General features: G+C 41.8%; 2 protein-coding genes across 2 annotated transcripts; one reads left to right on the forward strand and one right to left on the reverse strand.

The window, feature by feature from the left end:
• Positions 1-81: 81 nt before the first annotated feature.
• On the reverse strand, positions 82-4,715 carry gldn (gliomedin). Its single transcript, XM_068730204.1, has 10 exons — positions 3,961-4,715; positions 3,345-3,396; positions 3,152-3,169; positions 2,917-3,015; positions 2,327-2,419; positions 2,021-2,128; positions 1,581-1,664; positions 1,373-1,498; positions 1,128-1,275; positions 82-1,050 (listed from the first exon to the last, which is right to left on the reverse strand). The coding sequence occupies exons 1-10, from the start codon at positions 4,501-4,503 to the stop codon at positions 585-587; spliced, it is 1,737 nt and encodes a 578-aa protein (XP_068586305.1). The 5' UTR covers positions 4,504-4,715; the 3' UTR covers positions 82-584.
• A 3,568-nt stretch (positions 4,716-8,283) lies between these two features.
• On the forward strand, positions 8,284-16,609 carry cyp19a1a (cytochrome P450, family 19, subfamily A, polypeptide 1a). The gene is made up of 10 exons (XM_068730205.1): positions 8,284-8,479; positions 8,602-8,752; positions 8,852-9,006; positions 9,119-9,283; positions 9,400-9,514; positions 9,605-9,716; positions 9,886-10,048; positions 10,162-10,403; positions 10,927-11,162; positions 16,484-16,609. The coding sequence occupies exons 1-10, from the start codon at positions 8,284-8,286 to the stop codon at positions 16,515-16,517; spliced, it is 1,569 nt and encodes a 522-aa protein (XP_068586306.1). The 3' UTR covers positions 16,518-16,609.
• Positions 16,610-17,887: the final 1,278 nt, after the last annotated feature.

Below are 17,887 nucleotides of genomic sequence, written 5' to 3' on the forward strand. Positions count from 1 at the left end.
TGTTGTTTTTTGTAATTCTCTGTCGAGAAGGAATGAGCGGCCAGCAGGGACCATGCTGCTTCATTACGACGACAGGTGGACTGTCTATATGTACAGAATATCAGAGGGGGACAACGTATGCGTCAATATGAAAATACATAAAAGATAATGTCATGCAAATACACTAAATAATGTAACAACTTACAACACAGACGGCCACAAACGTAAAGTTTAGAAGTTCAATATGTATAAATTATGAACCGTTGGATACAAAATGATAAAAAAAAGTTTACACTCTGTTAGTAACTCCAAAATCTCACATGTACAATAGGATATAAATACAGCAGTATTTAATTTTAACAATGTGACAATAATTATTGACCAAACACTCCTTCGGGGATACTGATCTTTAGCAACCGATATCTGACGGGAAGGCTCTACAGGAAGATAAAGCTGAGACTGAAGTGTATATTTCTCTTGAAATTCTAAATATGACCAGTTCCCAAAGATGGATTGAATAGTTGGTAGCCCACTGGTCAGCACCAGTTCTCACCATTTAACAGTCATGTCTGCATGTTGCCTGCCATGATCAGACGTTACGTCCGTCACTCGTCGGAGGTGAAGTGGACCACGTAGAGCCTGACGTAGCCGTGGTCCCACACATACAGGTGTCTGTCCTTCGGGCTGTAGGAGAGCATCGCCAGCACGCCACCTGGAGACCTCAGGTCAAAGGTCACGTTGACCGGCTTCCCCTTCAGCAGGTCGAAAGCAAAAGTGACTCTGGCGTCCTTGGTGTCGGTGACGTACAGGACCCCGCAGGCGATGAAGGCGTTGCCGGCCTTGGTGCGGGGGTAGGTGGTGTTTATGTAGGAGGTGACGGAGAAGGTTTTCTGGTCCAGCTGGGCCACCGTGATGCTCTCATCCTCACTGGAGGCGAAGATCAGCCATAAGCCGTTCTCGTCTACCGCCAGTTTGAAGTAGGTTTTGGAGTTGTGGAGCAGGTAGGCCAGGTTGTGGTGCAGAGCGTTGTCTATGGTGAGAGTGTGAAGCCTCTTGGTGAGGAAGTCAAATCTGTGAACAAACAAGAGTTGTTAAACGGAGGGAATGGAAACAATCCAACTCGGCTTCACGCCGTCTTTCAGGCTCACCTGGCAATGCTGGAAGTACCGGCGATGTGATAATAGAGGGAACCGTTGTGAACCATGTGGCCGCAGCCTTGGTAGAACTTTCTAACATCCAAGTCGCTGCTGCTGTTGTGGAACGAGGCAATGCTTTGATACTCCTTCACCACACGACCTGGGGAAGAGCGAGCAAAAATGTTCACCGTTAACTGCTAAAAAAAACGGTAATGAAGAGCTTGTTACAGCTCTTGTAGTCCAACATCCAACATTACCAGAAAAGTGTTCCGCCACCCAAATTCTCTCATCGTTCAGCCGAGCGGTGTCTTTCATCCACGTGCCGAATGTGCTCTCCATCTTCGTCACATTCCTGGGGTTGATCAGAGACTTAATCAGGCACTCTAAAGGGGAAACAAAATGACACGGAGCTCAGACACTTACATCTCTGACACACACACTGTACACACGTCTCTGAACACGCACCGTTATTCTTAGCAGGATTCTCGTGGAGTTTCACAGCCTCCTTTGCAGATGAGGTTTCATCATTTGGAATTGCGTGTAAGAGCCCTGTTGGAAAAAAAATGTATGTTACATCACTAACAGTGTTCACATAGGGTGTGTGCTTGACACAACACTCTCACCACAAGGAGCATTTATTAGCTGTTCTGGAGCTTTTGATCATCTCACACCAGGTGGAGCCACACAGTTTTTATGGATATGTAGTTAGACGTTCAGATTAAAAAAAAATTTCAATTTAGAGCACTTTCAGGACTTGGATGAGAAGTCAAAAAAAGAAACACACTTGTTTGACAAATTGGCAAACTGGTAGATTGTGTGATGCGTTCAAAAGCTCCAGAACAACGAATACACGGTGAGATTAACTAGTTCCAAGGTCAAGAATGAACTCAACAGAGGCCTCCTACCCAGGGTATGAGCAGCCTGAAGGTTGGCTCTGTGGTGCCTAGTTCTGGGAGGCCCCTGAGGGCCAGGAGGTCCTGGGGGCCCAGGAGGACCTGGAGGGCCAGAAGGACCTGTACAAAGAGAAGAGGACGACATCTAAACCCTCTGCATGTAAAAGAAAAGTAGATGAATTCTGAGTGGTGTCCCAGGTCTTTTATTTTTCTTTCATTTTGAAAGATATTTTTGCAAATCTGTACATTTTTATTCAAAAGTTAGGGATGCAAAATGGTTCAACTGACACAAAGCCATGAGTGTAAAGCTCGACTTGCCCTCAATGATGACGTCATTGGACGGTTGTCCCTTCTCTCCGGGCAGACCAGCCTCTCCTCGCTCTCCTTTTTCACCCGGATCTCCTTTCTCACCTGACGGAGGAAATCGTGCAAAATAGCTCCAAAATTACATTCATGAACTCAAAACACTTTGCCCTATTGTTAAAACCATGAATAATTCCATTGTCTTCCTAGAGCCGTGCCATCCGCTGTGGAGGAGAACAGTGAAATGAAGTGGGAGAATACTGGGTAGGAGTTTTCCGGTTCAATTAGCGGAGGCCCAAATCCACAGAGATGAATAATATTAGCTGAGAATGTGAGAGAAAAGTCTGTGAATCAAATCTGATGTCATTATGACACATGGACGGATCAGGAAACTGAGTGTGTGTGTGTGTGTGTGTGTGTGTGTGTGTGTGTGTACATGATTTTAAGTGGCTTGGTATTTTGGTAACTTTAACCCCAGGTTATACTCAACCCTTTGACTGCTGCATTGTACCCGTAGTTCTTCACTAAAATGGCCAGCGTTGCTCGAGGCATTGACAAAAATGGATGGTGAGTCAAAACAGAATAGAGTCTCAATTATTCCTTACCTTTCTTTCCTCTTTTCCCATCAGCCCCGGGCAGTCCATTCAGTCCGGGGATGCCATCAGTCCCATTGTGGCCGGGAAGACCGTCCACACCGGGCAAGCCTACGGTAACACAAAAACAGTCCTCACCATGGGTATGAATGGAAAACATATTCAGCAGGAATACGGGTCACTTCACCACAAAGGAGACAGACAGTATGGATTATAAATTTGGATCCAGAATGAAGAATTCACTTACCAGGCGGTCCTGGTGGTCCTGCAACAGAAGGTTTTTGAGATGTTAGAGAATAAAAAGGGTCATGAATTGGGTGGTTGTGTTTATCCTTGTTTGAACTCTGCTTATATTGTGCATTTTGTGAACTGTGACAAAAAAAAAGGTGATATTTTGGACATGAGTCCAAAATAGTTCAAAGTGTATGAGTAACACATACCAGCAATACAGACTCCTTTGGTGCTGTTGCAAATGTCGATCAACAATTTGATCTGAAGAGAAAGAGAAAATGTGATTCAAATATTGTCAATTAATAAATGTAAGCAACAGATTAACCAACTACAGTATATTAAGAATCATTGTATTGTTATAGTTGGTCCTGCTACTTGAAATGCTGTCATATTTCATAAACTGTCTTCTATGTAGCGTCTCGATCTGCAAAGTAACTAGTAACTATAGCTGTCAAACAAATGTTGTCTCTGAAATGTACTGGAGTAGGAGCATGAAGGCTTAAAGGCATGAAACACTCAGGTACAGTAAGGATCTTAATAATGTACTTGAGATTACGTAGTAATGCAGGTGTAGACTTAAGGCCCCTATTGTTTGAGAGTGGTGCGTACAGCGTATGCAAATTAGCAATTAATCAAATTGCCACAAGCTGGACTTGGAACCTTAGGACTCCCTGATGGTCTCAGGGCCCGGGACCCATTTTGGTGATGCAGCATTTAGTCAGCAATGACAAAATAATGTTACTGTTTATTTATAAATCTATTTTCCTGCTCTCTCTCACTCCTTCTCCGTCATATAAATATCCACCAGCAGGTATCTCATCTCACCGGGACCATGGAGTAAGTCATCATCATCATCATGTCATCCTGCACATGTGCTTTGTGGTGACTCTGGCCGTGTCGGTGCTTGTGCTTCATCTCATTCTTCATCTTTTTCTCCGCTTCCTCTCCCACCTCCTGGCTGGCCTCCTGCGGATGGACCTCCTGTCCCTCCTCCTGGTGCATCTCCTGCTGTATCTCCTTCTCCAGCGCTTCACTTCTCTTGTTCCTGGAGTACTGGTACTGATACTGGTTTTGCTGGTGTTCCCCAGCACTCGCCCTCAGCCCCGCCGCTCCTCTCGGCACCTCCTGGAGGAACTCCACCACCGAGCTCTGCTCTACCTCCGTCAGCTTTGCCCCCGTCTGCTCCAGCAAGGCGCGTTGCTGATTCTGCTGGATCAAGAGCACCAGAAGGCCCACAGAGTTCATCAACGCCACAACACACGTCCCATAGAGCACCAAACGCTGAGGGAGAGTCATGCTGGGGGTCGGGATCCACATGGTTACCACTTCACCTCCTGTTTTCTGAGGGTCGCCCGCCAACTTCAGCATTCACAGCGAGATGAAATTCCAGCACAGCAGTGAATGTAAAAGAACAAGAGTCAAACAGGACAGAAAAAGGTCCTGCCACCAAAAATCAAATCCAACTAAAGCCAAACCAATCCAACAGGAAGGAAGTCCTTTGCTGAAATTCAAGGTCCTGTCCAGATTATTTGAAAGCTCCAAAATAGAGTCCAGTCAGCTTCAGTGTGCAACCGGGTGATCTATCTGAGGGCAGACTGGTAAAGTGCTTGTTGTGTTGTTCGCCAAGTGGAGAAGGGGTTGTGTGTGTGTGTGTGTGTGTGTGTGTGTGTGTGTGTGTGTGTGTGTGTGTGTGTGTGTGTGTGTGTGTGTGTGTGTGTGTGTGTGTGTGTACATGCAAACCAGTAAGTAGGAGTAGGCATTACACAATCTTCTGGGCTTGTCTGGGAAGAAACCCCCGCCTGTTCAGTCACCTGATTTATATTCAGGACAACCCATTCTACTGCAGCGCCGTGGGCAGACTGACATCATACACACACACACACACACACACACACACACACACACACACACACACACACACACACACACGTGCATATACGCACAAAAGCACTCACATACATAACACATGAAAGCATGCATTACACCAGACAAACTGACTGGTCATTTATGTTTACATACATTTACACATTATTATTATTATTATTATTATTAATAATAGTATTATTATTACACCAGAACCAATCAAATGGAATGAAAAAAAAAATGGACTTCAAACTGCATTAACATCATTATAGTTTCCATTGAGTTGGCTCATGTCCTCTCCTCCCCGACTCCTGTATCCTCCCTTCATTTCTCCCCCGGCGATGGTCCTTGTCACATCCTCACAGCTTCCATCCACCAACTGCAACAATGACCCATTTCCATTGCTTTGAACTCGGCCAGAAAAGTGACATTTCACTGAGGGGGGGGGGGGGGGGGGGGGGGGGGGGGAATCCACTCTAGGCATTTGAAGGACTCTTCACTGTGAAAGGGAGCTGGTTCTGCCTCTTTTGACTTCAGTGTAAGCGTAACTTTTCTGTAATCACCTCAGTAATGACAGTTTGTAATAATATGTCAGTTAATATGCCTGTCTGCTGACACGGAGCAGTGCCAGATATATAGCTGACCTACTTGATTTTGCAGCCATATTATGCCTTATGTTACACGCACACGCGCACACACACACACACACACACACACAGGAAGAGAGAGAGAGTAGACATGCAACATTACTGTTAGATTCAGGTCCTGAGCTGACCGGGTCTGTAGCGTGTAAACTCCTGCCTGAGGCTGTAGGTCACTGACAGCCAGTTGTTGGACAGCTTGTATCGCTCCAGCAGATGTGTAGACGTGCACGCACACACAATCTTAAGAGAACTGAGGTTGTTCCTTTGTTGCCTCTTGTTCACGGCAGCCCGTGCTCGACCAGTTAGTTGAGACTGGGAACAAAAAGGAAGAGGAACACAACCGCTTCTTGCATGGATATCTGCATCATGAATATTTTATATTCGAACACTGTAATGAAATGATTGAGATAAAGTGTGGTTCTATTTAAAAGAACCCTGAGGTGTAAATATGTCGGCATGCCCACAGATTCTGCCTCTCATTGATCTTTTGTGGTTGTGTCTCCTCCTTCCTGAGGAGCAGCTGCTGGATGAGGCGGCCTTATCTCTCTTCTTAGCAGCAGGCTGAGAGGTCCATGTCCGTCCCGCTGATGTAGGCCAAGGACAGACGTGTCTTCCTTCAAGCTTTATCCTCCCACCCACCTCTTTTCTCCGTCCAAGAAACTTGGAATCTTTTTTTGTTTTTTCTTAACACTTTTATCACTGTGAATAATAGAACAGATTAATTTATATTAAATCAGTAAAGTGGCACATTAAAAAAAAAATCAAAGAAAGACAATGAGTAAAGCTTGAACGTTTATATTGAACACCAGTGTCTTGAGAGACAGGTGGTTCATCTTCAACTTTGCAATGCCCCTTTAAATCTGAATCGTGAGATCAGTTCTTCACTGGTGTTCAGACAGGTCACGTGCTACAAAGCTAATAGTCTGAGTTCACATCCACACGCTTTTGTCGTACCTCAAAGAGGAATAATTACATTCAGACATCATACATGTTGTGACATTTAACCACTTTCCTTCATCTTTCTGTCAATCTCGTTTGTTCACTTCTGAACAACTCCCTACACATGTGGTGGAGACAAAGATGTGCTTGACCACAACACAGAGCACAGAGACAAGGTTACATTAACTTCTGTTTTCGGGAGAAACATGGGGTTGCCTCTGCTTAATCATGCAGAACAATCTAGGTCCAAGCCATCATACAGGCCATCGTTATCGAGGCAGGGCCTGAGCACACAGTCGGTCATTTGAACGATTCGCATTCTTGGACTTGAATGTGGGCGGTGAGTGAATTCACAGAGTCCTTTATACAGAATGAGAACATGGAACAAAGGCAGAAGCCAAACAGAATTTGGCTTTGGTTACAAATTGCGAAATGAAATAAAATAAAATACACCGCCACTTGCTGAAAATGAAATAGAGGTTTGTAAACATGGTTCACAGAGTTCATAGTTCATAGAAAGCAATAAAAAAAATTTAGTAAATGAAGACTTTTAATAAACTGCATATATAATATATATATATATATATATATATATATATATATATATATATATATATATATATATATATATATATATAAAGTATTCTTTAAATGTCTTTTTTAAAAACACGTCATCTAGTCTCTTTAATACATTAAATTGTATAAGTTCAAACATGTTGTGTTGACAGTATAAGATATGTTAAGAAAGGCACAGATGAGTTCTACACAAATAATAGTCATAATAAAGATAATATGTAGTGGTGTCAGCACATTAGATAATATTTAAAAAAATACTAATAGCATAAATCTGAGCCAAAAAAAAGTCATATTTAATGGTCTTTGGTCTAAAATAATATAATAACTGCCTTTAATTATAGAAAAATCAACTGAGTTTTAAGTCCCCCCCCTACATAACTAGTGTTCTGATCATGGTCATCTCATAATAGTCAGTGTATAGATTTTGTTTTCATAACTTCATCATGTTGCAGTGAATCTAAAGAGCCGGTTTGATGCCTCACAGCTCTGCTTCTCCATCTACTGGTGGTCTGATGGAGGAATCTGAGAGCAATCACAAATACTGTAAATTGAAGGGACTATAATGAAAAGCTCCAGTATATAGGCTTTAAAACATCACTGAATATAAAAATATTCTCCTTCTTCCTTTTATAGAAGAAATGAAAGAAAACTGAAGTATGTACGTTTATCTAAAAAGCAGATAATTACATTTTTGCAAAACAGATAAAGCTGTAATAATAACATCAACAATAACACAGATTCTCACTTGATCTCAGGCCAGGGGCTGTTTTGTAGGATCTCCAGTCAGATTCTTTTGATCTTCAAAGGGGGACCAAAACTTGTTTCTTATCACCAAAATGTCAAATACGACCCATGAACCCGCTGGATTGGACTCCACAACATGTACCCACCAAACCGCGTCCCGTTCGCTCAAGGACACAGGCACAAATCCAACGCCTCAAGGATACGAGTGTATTGTTTACAATTTTCCTCCACTGTTGTGGCTTTTGCATTACCCTGACCTGGCTCGTAACCAGCTCAGACTGCATATAAAGAGGAAGCCTAAGATTATTGAAGCAGTTCTCATCACTCGGGCCAAACGTTGGATTTGTGCAGTCGCACTTGTTTTATGTAAACCAGCCTTTTTATGGATCTGATCTCTGCCTGTGAACGGACGATGACTCCTGTAGGTTTGGACGCCATAGTGGCAGACCTGGTCTCCATGTCCCCGAACGCCACCGCGGTGGGATCGCCGGGCATCTCTGTGGCAACCAGAACCTTAATCCTACTTGTCTGTCTGCTGCTGGCTGCATGGAACCACACAGACAAGAAAGCTGTACCAGGTAGGTTCAATGGTTTGACACTTTGCAATTTATTTTCTATGTGCTGGTGCCAATTCTGTTACTTTTGCAAACTCATCACTGAGTTTCATATAAGCTGAAAATGCAGATATTGTCATTTATAGGTCCTTGTTTCTGTCTGGGCTTGGGCCCACTTCTGTCATATGTGAGATTCATCTGGACTGGTATAGGCACAGCCAGCAACTACTACAACAACAAGTACGGAGACATTGTCAGAGTCTGGATCAACGGAGAGGAGACAATCATAATCAGCAGGTTGGTTTTATCTCTGTTTATGCTGATGAATAAAGTTTCCTCACAATCAATCCGAGTGTAAACTGACAATCTGTTTCTGTTTTATTTTTATTTTTGTAGGTCATCAGCGGTGCACCATGTACTGAAGAATGGACATTATACTTCACGGTTTGGGAGCAAGCAAGGACTCAGCTGTATCGGCATGAATGAGAGAGGCATCATATTTAACAACAACGTGACTCTGTGGAAAAAGATACGCACCTACTACACCAAAGGTATTGTTCTAACCTTTAATCAGCCCTGCAGACTAACTGATTGGTACAGTGATTCCAGATGCAAAATATTTGATTTAACCTCAGTCACAGAATCTTTGATTTTCCGTATCAGCCCTGACAGGTCCGGGCTTGCAGCAGACGGTGGAGGTTAGCGTCTCCTCCACGCAGACTCACCTGGACAACCTGGACGGTTTGGGTCATGTGGATGTTCTCAGTTTACTGCGCTGCACCGTGGTCGACATCTCCAACAGACTCTTTCTGGGCGTCCCTGTCAACGGTCAGTAGGCATTCATTCATCTCACTGATTAATGTTATCATGCAAGTTAACAAAATTCAGAAATTTCTCGACCTGGGTCAGTTAAGATTGAGTGTTTTTGATTCCTTTGTGTCCAGAAAAAGAGCTGCTGCTGAAGATTCAGAAATATTTTGACACGTGGCAGACCGTGCTGATCAAACCAGATGTTTACTTCAAATTTGACTGGATTCACCAAAGGCACAAGGCAGCAGCGTGAGTCACTCCGTCACTCTGTAATTCATTTGAGCGCGCTTCTTCGTTTGACTTCATTTTTCATATTGTTTTACGTCTGTCGTTTCACAGCCAGGAGCTGCAAGACACCATAGAGAGCCTCGTGGAGCAGAAGAGGAGAGATGTGGAGCAGGCGGATAAACTGGACAACATCAACTTCACCGCAGAGCTCATATTTGCACAGGTCAGTCTGAAAAAATTGATTCGTTGCCATTTAGTGTTTTTCCATTTAAAAAGGAAAGTCTACCTCCCTTTTGTCAAACATTCAGCACTTCCACCAACCTATATGTCAGAAGTCCTGCAATGGGGAAATGTTTGGGGTAAAGTATTGACATGTCCTTGTGTTTGTTCAGAACCATGGCGAACTGTCTGCGGAGAACGTGAAGCAGTGTGTGTTGGAGATGGTGATCGCAGCACCAGACACGCTGTCCATCAGCCTCTTCTTCATGCTGCTGCTCCTCAAACAGAATCCAGATGTGGAGTTTAAGCTGCTCCATGAGATAGACACTGTTGTGGGTAAGGAGCTGGGAGACTGGTTAAATATTGTAGGGATTGGGAGCCGTCTGCCAGTGCTAGATGTAGTATGCGTTTAAGCGTGACGACATCTCGCTTCCGTTGTTTCCCTACAGGTGAGAGACCGCTCCAGAACGGAGACCTTCAGAGGCTACAGGTGCTGGAGAGCTTCATCAACGAAGGCTTGCGCTTCCACCCTGTGGTGGACTTCACCATGCGCCGAGCCCTGGCTGACGACGTCATAGAAGGCTACAGGGTACCGAAGGGCACAAATATCATCCTGAACACCGGCCGCATGCACAGGACCGAGTTTTTCGTCAAACCCAATGAATTCAGTCTGGAAAACTTTGAGAAAAATGTAAGTAGGGCCAAGTTGAGGTTTTATTTGCAACTCTGGGAGTCAAAACAGTCAGATAAGATAACTTTAAGTGAATAAATCATATCTTAAAGACCCTGAAAGCCTGTTTTGCCATTCAGCTTATTATTATGAGCAATATGTACAGACAATTATCTGCCCAAGTTTAAATTTGTTTTGGATATTTAATATTTTTGATTTATGCATTTCTTTTTTCTTCTTTTCTTATTTCAGTGGTTTGAGGTGGGAGGAAAATTCTTATGTCCCGTACTTCTGTGCACCAATCAGAATCAGAATCTGACAACATTTGCGGCTTGTTTGTTTGTATTACCACTGTCAGATAAATCAGATCAAACCGCATCCACACCCAAAGTCCCAATGGGTTTCAAGAGTCAAACTTTTTATGAATAATTCTAAAGGTTGTTTTCTTCTTTAGGTCATAAATATGTATGTTATTGACATATACTTTGATTGGAAACCAAGCGTTCAGGTGTTTTAACTGCCTCGCTCATCTGTCCTCCTTCAGGCTCCCCGCCGGTACTTCCAGCCGTTCGGTTCGGGCCCTCGCGCCTGTGTTGGCAAGCACATCGCCATGGTGATGATGAAATCCATCCTGGTGACGCTGCTCTCCCAGTACTCTGTTTGCCCCCATGAGGGCTTGACCCTGGACTGCCTCCCACAGACCAACAACCTCTCCCAGCAGCCTGTTGAGCATCAGCAGGAGGCCGAACACCTCAGCATGAGATTCTTACCCAGACAGAGAGGAAGCTGGAAAACACTCTGAGACTCGGACCTTTAGTTGTACCCACACATTTAAATATGATCTCCATAACATTTATATTATGACTGTACAGAGCTATGCTATATATTTGGTATATATATATGGTATGTATTCAAAATTGTATTTCTACTTGAATTTTTATGTATGTTGTGATCTATGCTAATACTGAAGTAAATGTAAATTATTGTGCCATTATTATGTGATGTTGTCTTTTTTTAATGTTTTTTTTATATATGGGGCATTCTACCGAATTCATTCAAAGTGTGGTCCCCCAACAAGAAAAACTATTTAACAAAACAATTAAGTATTCAGACATAAATATTTACTAAGAATATGTTATGGTCTATTTAAACCCAAGGCATTAAATTAGATAGTGATAAGCTAAATATATACAAAATCATCATTTATCGGGTACTTTCTATTGGGAAGTAGCTGTCCCTAACCCTGACATCTAAATTTCAATTTCTGTAAATAACACTTTTTAAATTTTGTTCAATGGTGTAATTTCAAAGATCTTTATGATTAAGTTCAAACAGAAGTTGTAAAATTTAGATTTATTGTGGGTTTAATTTTAAAATTAAAAAACTATCCCCAAAAAATCATGTCCCCAGTTTTCATGTCACTACCGAAACACAAGAGTTTTAGTCCATTGGCTGAGCCTGGTTTTTAGCCACACCCCTGATTTTTGAGCAGGCAGCGAACCTGCATCCCTGGTTCCTCACGACTGAATGGTAAGTAGCTAAATCCCATACTTTTGATATAAATGTGTTCCAAAGTCTGAAAATTGGTGTGTAACCTTTAGAGTTGTCACTACCGAACACATATTCTCTTCAATTAAGTAAACTTTTTGGGGTTTTACGCGACGGGTATGCTAGCCAACCATTTGCTAGCATTCTTTAGTTATGCTCAAAGTTAGCTAGAATTGTCACTACCGAAACAGTCACTACCGAAACATATGGTAAAGTTTCGGTAGTGACAAAATGGAATGGTGAGTAGTTCAATCCCATCATTTTGAAATAAATGTGTTGTGTGGACTAAATGGTAAACGTGTAGATAATGCTGATTTCTATCTGAAATTTTGAGAGAGAAATGAAAGCCTCAACATCCATCACCAGTACACACAGCTACTATTCCTGCACAGATCTCTGAAAGAAGACGAAGCTATTCTTCACATTGACTGTGCAGAAAAATGTCAGTGCAAACATGCAAAGGAGGTGCAGCAAGTCCATTTTGGAGCATCCCACAGGCAGACTACACTGTACAATGCTGTTGTGTACGCCACAGATTGCACACTGACATGCTGTGCCTTGTCACCTTCCATGAAGCATGATCCTGCTGCCATTTGGGCTCAGCTTGAACCAGTTCTTCAGTTCCTGAAGGAGAACAATCCGAGGATCCAAAAGCTCTTCTTCATCAGCGATGGGCCGACCATGCAATATAGAGGAAAGAAGAACTTCTGTCTCTTGAGCACCATTCCTTTCCAGATGGGATTTACCGCCGTAAACTGGAGTTTCCTGGAAGCTGGTCACGGGAAAGGGCCTGCCGATGGCGTTTGGAGCCACCGTGAAGAGAACTGCTGATTCACAGGTAGCCATGGCTACTGACATACCCACAGCGAAAGCCCTCTATGACACACTCCTTCTTCTCACCAAAGTCAAGCTCCTCTATGTGGAGGAAGACCAGATAAACAATAATGACAAACAGGTGACCATCATACCTAACAGGTGTATGAATATTTTTATAGTAAACATTATTCACTGGTAATTATTTAGCTGTCATTTAATAATTAACAGACAGTTGTAAACTACTTTAACATCTTTTCTTTCTAAATGTGAATCACTGACATAGCTTGAAGTGGGCCGGTACTTTCCAGAACGCAGTACCATTTGTACATTTTACTCTTTGGCGTAAAGTGACTTCTTACTTGAGCACGGACACTTTTCACTAGCTGTCGGTGCTCCTTTCTGCCCTCTACATATCAGGTTCTCTGGGTGATTCAAGATCAAACGGGGCAGCAACAGTGCTGTATTGTGAACCTCAACATTATTTTATTATTTAGTTCTCTGAATCTTTTAAATTAAAGAATTATGGACCTTTGCACCTTTTCCCAAAACAGTGACAAGTCGTGGCAGCTGAGCTTGCCACAGGAACTAGCGTTAAACTAAACACTAAACTAGTATATAGATGTTTGGGGTCTTGTCTGTGATTGGTCATCTGTGGTTTACAATAACTGGAATGATGTAGATCAAGCGTCATGTGATCAGGTTATTCTTACTGCCTCCCCCAAACTACTGTCCTGTTGAGACAGACAGGACAAACAGAGGAACATGGTTATACAACAATTGTATAAATATATACATATATATGCACAATATAAATCATACACGCTGTACATATAGTATACAGACATCTTTACATGCACATACTGCAAATAATCATCCAGTCCATATATACCATGTTAAGTATTAATTTCTCTTTTTTGCACTGTACAGAATACTTGACTTGTATTTAGATGTTTTATGTTTTATTCTATTGTTGGTCATTGATGCTCTTTATATATAGGCCTATTTATGAAAACCTTTTCTTTTCTTCACTACTCTTTCTTTGTCTTTCTTTGTTTGTTGTCCTTGTTCTTGGCTGTTATTCTGTGTAAGTACATTAAAAGAGATGAAAAACACAAAGCCAAATTTCCTGACCGGGCAAATAAATCTGATTCTGATTCTGAAAAGAATTGTGTACATTAAAAGTAAACTGCATCCATCGCTCTCATTTTCTTTTCTTTTTGTATTTGCACATATTTATCAGGAGAGGGCGCTATAAGACATAACACGACTATCTAAATGCGCCCCAGCCTAAATAAAGCAACCGATTTATTAATTGTGTTCAATTGCTCTGCCTCTGGGCAAACGCGGCAATACATTTCACAGACAGATGTTTCAATTTGTTTTGGTTCCACTCTCTGAACACCAGCAACACTCACACATGCAAACGTGTTAGTTTGATTGTGTGAAGAGAAACAGAGATGGAGGAAGAAACTATAGGAGAAAATATACATGTACTGTAGATAAGTTTATTCAACTGTTCCTCCAGAGATGTCAACCATCAGCTGTCAGTGATGCAAGAGAGTGAAACATCTCCTGGGAGCTGCGTGTGCTGATTACAGTGAGATGAGGAGAATATGTCAGACACACACACACACACACACACACACACACACACACACACACACACACAGTGTGGTAAGTGCTTGGTAAGTGCTTGGTATGCTAACCAACATCTGCAACAGTAACACACCATTTTATTATATTACTCATTAAAGTTTACCTGCTGTATGTGTGTGTGTGAACTATAAGAGAGAGCGTGTGTGGGTGTGTGTGCACACTGTATTGAGAAGCTTGGTCATATTTTTAAATGTCATCTGTGTGTGTGTGTGTGTGTGTGTGTGTGTGTGTGTGTGTGTGTCACAGGCTGTTCCTTGCAGGTGTCCTGGGATAAAGCGAATTAATCACTATATGTTCTCATTAACCTCAGTCTCGTTCCATCAGGATGCAAATCATCTCATGCACACGGCTCTGACTGTCAGATGCATCTTGTAAATTTACCAGGAAAAACAATCATCTTCAGAATGATCTTCATCATCTCTTAAGCTTGATACTGTTGAGAGCCAAACAAGTGGTGGTTCAAGTTCATAGAAGAAGCACCATGTATCAGTTTGAGTTTGAAAGTGACACTTCCAATAACATCTGTCACATTTGTTAACACTTACTAGTGTACAGTAGCTTCAGGGTGAAAAGATGCCTTAATTATCACTTCCTCATGTACCGGCCAAATACTGTCGATTTCAATCACCATCAATATCTATCTGTCTGTCTGTCTGTCTGTCTAGCTATCTATTTTCTTTCTATCTATCTATCTAGCTATCTATCTACATGCTAATGCTAGCATGCTAACAGGTGGATGTTTAGCAGGTACAATCTTTACCATGTTCACCATCTTAGTTTAGCGTGTTAGCATGCTAATTGGCACTAAACACAAAGGCTGTAGAGAACGTCTTTAGTTTTGCAGTTATTTAAATGTATTAATTTGAAGAAAAAAAAGAAAATTCAGGCAGCTTCAGCTGCATAGTGGAGACATTTAGCAGAGCTCCAGGATACAGATTAGGCTACATTCAGGGTTAATATGATTCCTCGGCCTCCAAATTGTGGGATGTCGGGCATCTGCTACATAGATCTGTGGTAACTTTCACTTCAAGTCTACCACTGGGGACTGTGGTGTGTGTGCATGTGTCTGTGTCTGTGTCTGTGTGTGTGTGTGTGTGTGTGTGTGTGTGTGTGTCAGTTTCGGAAATATTTTAAAAAGGGAATTGAATAATACTTGTGGTTTCAAACTGTGTCAGCATTGCCTGCTTCTGGCAGAAAGATCTCCTGTGTGTCTGTCACAGCGAGTTCAGTTTCATCATGCCAGTGTCTTTGAAAGTTTTAAAATATTGCAAATTTTAATATTGCAAATCTACAAAACAGAACTGCATTTTAATTGGACCAGCAAGGGACGTCACTGCACGGTTTTACAGTATCATAACAGCTTGCCTCGCAGAATCTGATGAACTTCTTCGACATATCCAATCTGTTCCTCCTCTTGAGAAAGTCCACGGTTCTTTATTTGTGGCTTTTTGTTCGTCACATGACGTACATTTTCCTTCTCGTTCCATTTATTTCTATTCCTCCATGACAGATTTATTGAGCCAAGATGCCAGACAGCTTTTAAAATAACCGAGACGTAAGAGCCTCGCAGCAAAAAGTTTAGACTGTCCTGTTCCGTGCTCTGATTGACAATCTGATTGATTACATGCTGTTTACTGCACACACACACACACACACACACTATGTTGTGCTAAAATTCTCAAATGCCAGTGGCCATATTGTCTCTCTGTTTCAGTCCCCGGCTGGATTACTGCTTCATCAAAAGAGAGCCTTGGTTGCCATGGAAACATCTACCAGCAATGCGCTCATCTCTCGGTACATCGTCGATACCTCCTACAGGTAGCGGAGTCGCTGTTTTCCGTGATGCTGCGGGACATTTGCTAGTTTTAATGTTTTCTGTTTACGCTCATATAAACTGCATGTTTTCAGAGCTTCCAATAGTCATAATAATCGAATCATGATAATGGAAACAGGAAGTGAATCTCCCTCATCAGGCCGAAGAAGCCCAGACTGGAGGGCTCTGTGCCATTAAAGGCACTGGATCACAGGGAAACTCTCACTTCACAGCCCGCTTTGCAAAGTCAGCTCATTTGTTTCTCATTGAACATCAGAGGGGAGCGGAGGCTCTCATCGTGACAGGAAGTGCTTCTTCTTCTTTTAGTCCTCCTTTTCTGCTTTCAACATAAGCCAGCCTAAATGTTTGGGTTCGAGGCCGCTAAGCCTTTGCACAGATGTGAGTCTTTACATCTGTGCTGTTGTTGCTCTTTTCTCTGCCCATCCATTTGTCTGTTCGTAACAGTTTGTGTTTGACTGGAATTAAAAACATTTCCAAATGTCCATTACAAAAGGCTTTACTTTACAATTAAAAGACATTATTTTTACATTTGATTCTACTTCTACACTTCTATTACTTTTATACTTCTTCTTGACTTTTACTACTTTATAGTTGAGTTGTTTAGTACGCGCTCAGCCCACACCGAGTTAAGACACCAACAATAGAAATGCTGTGCTGAAACATTTGACATTAAATAACTTATAACTTATCAACTATAACATTACATTGCAAACAAAGAACTTTGTCTCCTCCCCCAGGCTCTACTAATAAAAGTACAGCCATACCACACTGCATGTTACTACTTTCTACTACTTCTACACTTCTACTTCGTGCACGGACCATTTCAGAGGGAAATACTATATTTTTATTCCACCATCTATTTAGTATTCATACTTACTGGAAAAGGAGACTAATACGTTTATTGAATATGTAATAGATTAAACTAAATGGAACTCTGTTTCTTCCCACTGTCATTTCATATTCATATTCATGTTCTTCTTATTATTATATAATAATTATAAGTATTATTATTGTATTATTGTTGTTAATACTATTGTTATTATTGTTATTATAACACGCTAACTGGGGCCATTCTGGCTAACAACTACTACTTTTGATGTTGAAGTATTTTACTGATAATACTTATGTACCTATACTTTATGTATGATTTTGAGTATTTTTACATTGTGCTGCTGGATGTGACTTCTTGGAGCAGTGGTCATTGTCTCCTATTAGTGTAGTGTGGTTGCTTTTTGTCCTATCACGCAGCGGTACACAGTAGATTTGACAGTAACTTGTAGTTATACAAGCAAATGACGCACAAACTAAACATCACATCACAAAGGGCACATTTATTGAGACCCTGATGATGGTGATTATGTCAGTAACTGAATTACTGAGGCTCAGACAAAACTCAAAGGCTTACATGCATTGCCCTGCGCTCAAGAACAATATTCAGTTTTAAAATCATATTTGAGTTCTCGTAACTTTTGATTCACTTTCATGCACGGTATGGGAAATAAACGTCTTTTACTGCTACAATCAAAGCAGCTCAGCTTGTTGTGTGATTACGGGCATATCCATTTTGTCACTGCAATATTGCAGAAGAGAGTACACATGTGAATATGCACAGTGTCAAAGATAAGTGAGCCTCGGGCAGTGGGCAGGCAGG

This window comes from Cebidichthys violaceus, unplaced genomic scaffold (genome assembly GCF_023349555.1).
Source record: "Cebidichthys violaceus isolate CVI_PGR_0920_01 unplaced genomic scaffold, fCebVio1.0.p SCAF_5, whole genome shotgun sequence".
Lineage (NCBI taxonomy): Eukaryota > Metazoa > Chordata > Actinopteri > Perciformes > Stichaeidae > Cebidichthys > Cebidichthys violaceus.

Bases quoted from the DNA above. Each gene is read 5' to 3' on its own strand.
- gldn (XM_068730204.1), bottom strand. From the start codon at position 4,503: ATGCTGAAGTTGGCGGGCGACCCTCAGAAAACAGGAGGTGAAGTGGTA. The intron at 2,129-2,326 runs GCAAGTCGAGCT...CTCTTTGTACAG, and splicing joins CAATGACGTCATCATTGAGG to GTCCTTCTGGCCCTCCAGGT. The intron at 1,499-1,580 runs GTGCGTGTTCAG...TTTCCCCTTTAG, and splicing joins GAATCCTGCTAAGAATAACG to AGTGCCTGATTAAGTCTCTG.
- cyp19a1a (XM_068730205.1), top strand. From the start codon at position 8,284: ATGGATCTGATCTCTGCCTGTGAACGGACGATGACTCCTGTAGGTTTG. The intron at 9,007-9,118 runs GTATTGTTCTAA...TTTCCGTATCAG, and splicing joins ACGCACCTACTACACCAAAG to CCCTGACAGGTCCGGGCTTG. The intron at 10,404-10,926 runs GTAAGTAGGGCC...GTCCTCCTTCAG, and splicing joins TGGAAAACTTTGAGAAAAAT to GCTCCCCGCCGGTACTTCCA.